The sequence below is a fragment of the Buteo buteo genome, chromosome 4 (assembly GCF_964188355.1).
Source record: "Buteo buteo chromosome 4, bButBut1.hap1.1, whole genome shotgun sequence".
NCBI classification, from domain to species: Eukaryota; Metazoa; Chordata; class Aves; order Accipitriformes; family Accipitridae; genus Buteo; species Buteo buteo.
In genome coordinates, this window is record NC_134174.1 from 44,347,632 (window position 1) to 44,353,324 (window position 5,693).

Consider the following 5,693-nt stretch of genomic DNA (forward strand, 5'->3'; position numbering starts at 1 on the left):
TTGTAATGTATTAAATACATATTTATTCAATATTTTATTAAGATTATTAAAAAAAATAATCTTAGATACTCTTTATTTTCACAAGGTGTATGCAATTATGATGAGTAACCTACACTTAAACTCTAACAGCCTAATCCAAACCCCATCAGCTTTAATGGGCTTTAGATCAAGCATGTGAGAGCACTGTAACAAACACTGTTTCAGGAGGTAATTCCCATGCAACATCAAACTATGACAAGACACAAGAGGCTAAAAATGGCTCATCATAATTTATTTTATGTTAAAATGTACAGCTTGAGGGAAGGGGCGTGTGTTGTTTTTTTGCAGTTTTTATTTTTGTTTCTTGGGGGCTTTTGTGAGTGTTGGGGTTTTTTTTTTGTTTGTTTTTTGTAGGGTTTGGGGGTTTTTTTTGTTGTGGTTTTTTTTGTTTGTTTGTTTGGTTTGTTTTTTTTTTTTTTTTTTTTAAGTGACTGACTAAAAAGATAACATAAATACAAGAGTGTCACTGGGTCCTATTTTTACATGTATCAAGCCTCTTCTGTTCGGCCCTTACAGTCACTCTGTACAGGTACAAAGGCTGCAAAAAAGGAAGCAATATAAACAGACACAAATAACTTTTGCCTTTTTACATGCGATCTGTAAGCTTAGTTTGAGCTATTCACACGCTACTGCTCTATTTTTTCCCTTAAAAAATAACTCCAATATTTTATAAAGATAGAAAAATCTACAGATGGAATGAAAATGTAAAGTTAGAGGCATTTCCATAAAATAGCAACTTTACACCAAATTCACTACTTCTTTTTTAAATCCTGCCAAGTATTTGGACATATATGAAAATGTTTCAAAACTTGACAAATAAACACTGAGATGTTTCAATCAACAAAAAACCATAACAGTATTTATAAAACAGAAAGCTGCCTTTTTTCCTACCCCAGCCCCAAAGAAACTGGTCACAAAAATGGAAAAGAGTCTCAACTTTACACTAAACACAGCAATAAAACCCTTTGAACTAACCAAAATGTGAATAGCTTTTGCAGCTTTTTTTTATTTTTTTTACAAGTTTTATAATTAACAAAAATATAGTTCTGTTTTTTTTACCCCTCAAACTAGGGTAACCTAATCAAGGCAAAAAAATTAAGAAATGGCTTACTGTTAAGCACAACACTTGTACAGTACTACAAAATGCACTGTCACTAACAAAGACATTAGCGGCATGCAGAAGTGTCACCTTCAGAAACAAAATAATACCATAAAAGAACTGCTGAAAGGCATTTACATGTGGGGAAAGGAGAGAGAAAAAGCTCACGATGCAGTACTGTCTGATAGTTTTGGAGTCTATTTATCCACATTTTTAATGGGAGCAGGCACATAAAATGGCTCTGAACCATCAGCTGCTGTGTAATTGCAGTTCATAGAAAGAGTTCTTCCTTTCCAGAGAACTTCAGGTTCAATGAAATAAAGAAAAAATGGAAAACCATCTATTTCCCCCCAAAGAGAAGAAAAGTTAAATCCCACAAAGTTAAAAAACAAAACAAAACGAAACAAAAAAAACAAAACAAGAAACAAAGAAAAAAGAAAAACTTGTATAAGGCTTTCTGCTGCATACAGCTTTTAAATGGTGCCAACAAATGTTTTTGCATTCACACCAATTGCTGGTTTTGAAATCGTACTCTCCAAAAGATATTTGTGCAGATCAATCCAATATGCCAGTTTGGTAGTCCGTCTCTCCAAAGGGCCTACCTTCTCATGTAGGATCCATTAAGAGACTGTTTAGACATGCCTGTATTCATGTAGCCATGATGCCCCGGAGGACTGTACATCATGTTACTGTGGGGTGCTGTCTGCATTGGTTGCTGTGCATATGGCTGAGTTCCCATCATCCCCATCTGCATCTGCATAGGGTACTGGGGTGTCTGATTCATATACCCATGATTACTGTGATATCCACTATTCATCATTGGCTGGGACATACTATAACCATTCATAGCATTAAGGGTATTCATATTCATGTTCACTGAATTGACATTATAAGCAGGGGCTGGCATCAAATTTACACTCATGTTCATACCACGCTGCATTGTTAAGGTCCGCGCGGGCCCTTGCATGGCCACAGTCTGTGAAGCACGCCCATAAATTTGTGGCTGATGGGCTGCAGCAGCAGGTGGCAGAGGCGTGGATTTGGTTCTTACAGAAACATGACCTTTGCTGGCCATCTGAGTCTGCAGTCTTTGGGTGTGGGATATTCCAATATTCGATGAAGTCATATTACGCTGCAAAAGGGGAGGTGGCAAATTCATGGGAGGAGGAGTAAGGTTGGGGGGAGGGGTCATGGTAGCCTGTGCTTGGGGTCCTCCAGGAACAGCATGTGGAGACTGAGAAAGCTGAACAAGCCCTGTATTACTTAAGGGGGTGGACAAAGAGGCACTGTTTGCATAGGAAGTTACAGCAGCTGAATGGCTGTAAGGCAAAGAATGATCCATAAGCGTGTTAGTTAACTGTTGCAGTTTGGCAAGGCTGAAGGTGGCAGATGGCTGTGAGTAATGCCCTGCTCCAAATTCACTCTGCCCCATTCTTTCATATAATCCAATGTTCGCATTGCCAGTCTCGGGGATTTCAGTTAACTGCATAGGTGGTGTAAAATTAGCAGCCATGCTGCACTGGGATAACTGTTGGTTGCTGCTTGGAGGCCTTTCAACAACACAACCTTGGGGAGATTTTACATTACAAGTAGGAGGAGAATTGATGTTTGTTTGTTGCATCATACTGCAGCTTCCATTGATGTTAGACATCTGCTGTGTCACTGCACAGCTACTCTGCGTTAGGTTACTAGATGTAAGGCTACTGTATGAACAACTGTTTTGAGAAGAGTTGTTTCCACAAATACTACTACCCATTGTAGAATCGTAACTGCTTGGGTTTTCATAGTTTTCTGTTGTGCTCTCGATGCTCCCTAAGTCACTAAACCCACTATCCACAACTTGTTGCGAATGATCAGAAACTGAGGGAACATCCATCATTGGGCTAGTCTCCATGTTCTGCAGAGACGGCACAGAAATGGCACTTTGATCTGGGCTGATCTGAGCATAGCTGTTCTCTAAAGGAGCAACATTTGGACTATTAACAGAACGAACTGACTGGCTGGGATGAGAGTGCACAGATGAAACTGGGCTACTGTGGTCTGACTGCTGACAATCATCCAATGTGGTCATTTGGGGACTTTGGTCATTATGGGCATAGTTTTGCAAACTTCTACAGGCCTCTTGAGTCTCTGCACAGTCCTGAAATGTATCTTCATGTTCACTTGCTTCTTGGGTTAGAGACTGTACTGCTTGAACCGTCTCCGAATCGATCTCCATAGTCTCAGTACTCTCTCCCTTGAAATCGGAATGTAATTCTTCACCAGCTTTTTGGTCCTGGTTGTTATCTGCATGATCATCATCAGATTCAGGCACGGGGTCTGAATCTGTAGCAAGTTCTTTCTGGTCACTTTCACACTCATCAGCTGCAAGGTCAACACCACAATCCATTAAGTCCTCCTGATTTGAATTACCAGTTTGAACATTTACGTCTAAAAAAGACTGCTGTGTTTCCAGCATTTCTTTGAAAACTTCACCAGGCAGTTCCTCTTTCTCCACTTCTGTTGAACCCATGTGGCTATCATCTTCATCATCTGCATCATGATCCTCATTGTGAGAAGGTTCTTCCTCCTCCTCCTCCTCCTCCTCCTGATCATACAAATGCACGGACTCCTCTTTTTGCAGAAACACCTCTTCTGCTTTGTCTTTTTCTTGATCTTTTGAATTGATTCCACTTTGTTCTACATTCCTTTCTTCTTCCCCAGCTTTTGTCATATCATTTTCTTGTTTTTCAAAGGGTTCACTGGGTGGTTGCAGAGGTTCAGGTTCTACCTCTTTTACTTCATCATCTGGTGGTGGTAATACTTCAACAGGCTCTTTAATTGCTTCCTCCGAAACAGCAGGAACTGTGCAGGGCTTGTCTTCAGCTGCTTCCTTTTGTTCTTCCACCAGCACCTGATAGTCAGGCTCCATAGGAGTCTCAGGTGGAGTGTATAAATTAAGCTTAAAGCCAGGTTTTCTTTCTTTGCTTTGCCTCCATTTAGATGGACCACGCTTAACTCCTTTGGGCCAACCCTGCTTACTCTTTAAAGGTTCAAGATTGTCTTTAGTGCTTTCTTCCAACACAGCTACATCCTCTGTATTATCTTTGGGAGGCAATAAATAGAGACAAAAGAAAAGTCTTAGCTTGCACAAACTAATCAGTATTTTCAACCATAAACCCAAAAGCAATTTATAAACTCAAAATGTATTAAGAAACTCTTGAACAAGAGTTATCAACAGATCTCAAGCTACAATAGAATGACATAATATCTACAGCTCAAACACATAGATATATAAAGTTCTTCTTGTTTGGTGGCCTTTTAATAGTTACCATCAGAACCACCATTTATACACGAGAAGATTCCCAGAGATTTAAAATCACACTACATGTAAACTAAAGCAAAAATATTGTCCAAATATTTGATTATCAACCTTTGTTTTTACAATAGAGGTATGCCATCACTATATAGACATTGATCTAATGCATGTTGATCTTCTTTGACAGTAATAACATGAGTCTGGAGTTTCCTGTTTGACCATTCTGGATGATAAGCCACAGTAAGCATATAATCATGCTTTAGTACCAACACTGGAAAAAAGGTGGTTCATTCTAATATCTTCTCATGGGCAGCATATCATGACACAGCTCACAATACATGACAAAAGGCAAAAGATAATTGCAATTAAACAGTGTGTCAGAACACTAAATTAATCCATTGACTATAAAAAAACCCCTACCCAAACACATTCACTCCTCTCCTCTCTCCCCAAATACCACTTACATATACATCAGAAAAAAGGAGAATTTTCAGGATAAAACATGCTGCACTTGGGAGTGTAATGGCTTCAGCAATACTCCTTTGCCAGGTTCTGCCTCTCACTGTAGTGCTATAACACTCTTACAGTCAATTAATGTGATGACATGGTCCATGGACAAATACGCAGTATCTGTGTAACTAAAGCAGTGCAAACCTGACCACTGGGACATAGCTGGAACACTCTGAATTTGCTACTATTAGTTTAATTCACTTCTGTTGATAAGCAGGAAAAAGTGGTAATATTGTAATGTTCCTGTGCACTGGTTTGTAACAGCACCAACATTGGTAAGCATGGTTGCTCTAGTCACACAAAAGCTGTTTAAAATAGAAATCAGTGCATGTTCCCTCAACTAAGCAAAGATTAAACTTCCCATGGAATTATGAAATACTAAAATAGTAATCACTGGCTTCTTAGAGAAAATATATAGACCTGAGAATCCAGTCATTCATTCTGGAATTAAAACTTAAAAGCATAATTTGAGAGCCAGGAGGTCAACGGATGAGTATACATTCAGAATAGCTCATTAGTAGTTTCACTATCCACCCATTAGCTTTTCTGCCAGGAAATATCCTTGAAATCAAACTAGATAAGCAACTTTGAAAGAACACTGTTAAAACTATCCCTCTCTTTTGTGGGGAAAAAAAATAGGGACCCTAGTGCTGAGGACACATTGTGCCCCAGAAACAACAAACATTTCATTGAATTACCAACAATGCAGAATAGAAAGATATTTGTGTAAATCAAATCTTACTTCTT

At 38.9% G+C, this 5,693-nt stretch overlaps 1 protein-coding gene across 1 annotated transcript in view; it reads right to left on the minus strand.

Moving 5' to 3' along the window:
• The window catches only part of KAT6B (lysine acetyltransferase 6B), a 114,922-nt gene continuing 109,229 nt past the window's right edge, over positions 1–5,693 (minus strand). The window contains exon 14 of the mRNA XM_075026722.1: positions 1–4,315. Within this exon, the coding sequence (XP_074882823.1) occupies positions 1,737–4,315 (2,579 nt within the window). The 3' untranslated portion in view covers positions 1–1,736. The remainder of the gene's footprint in view (positions 4,316–5,693) is intronic.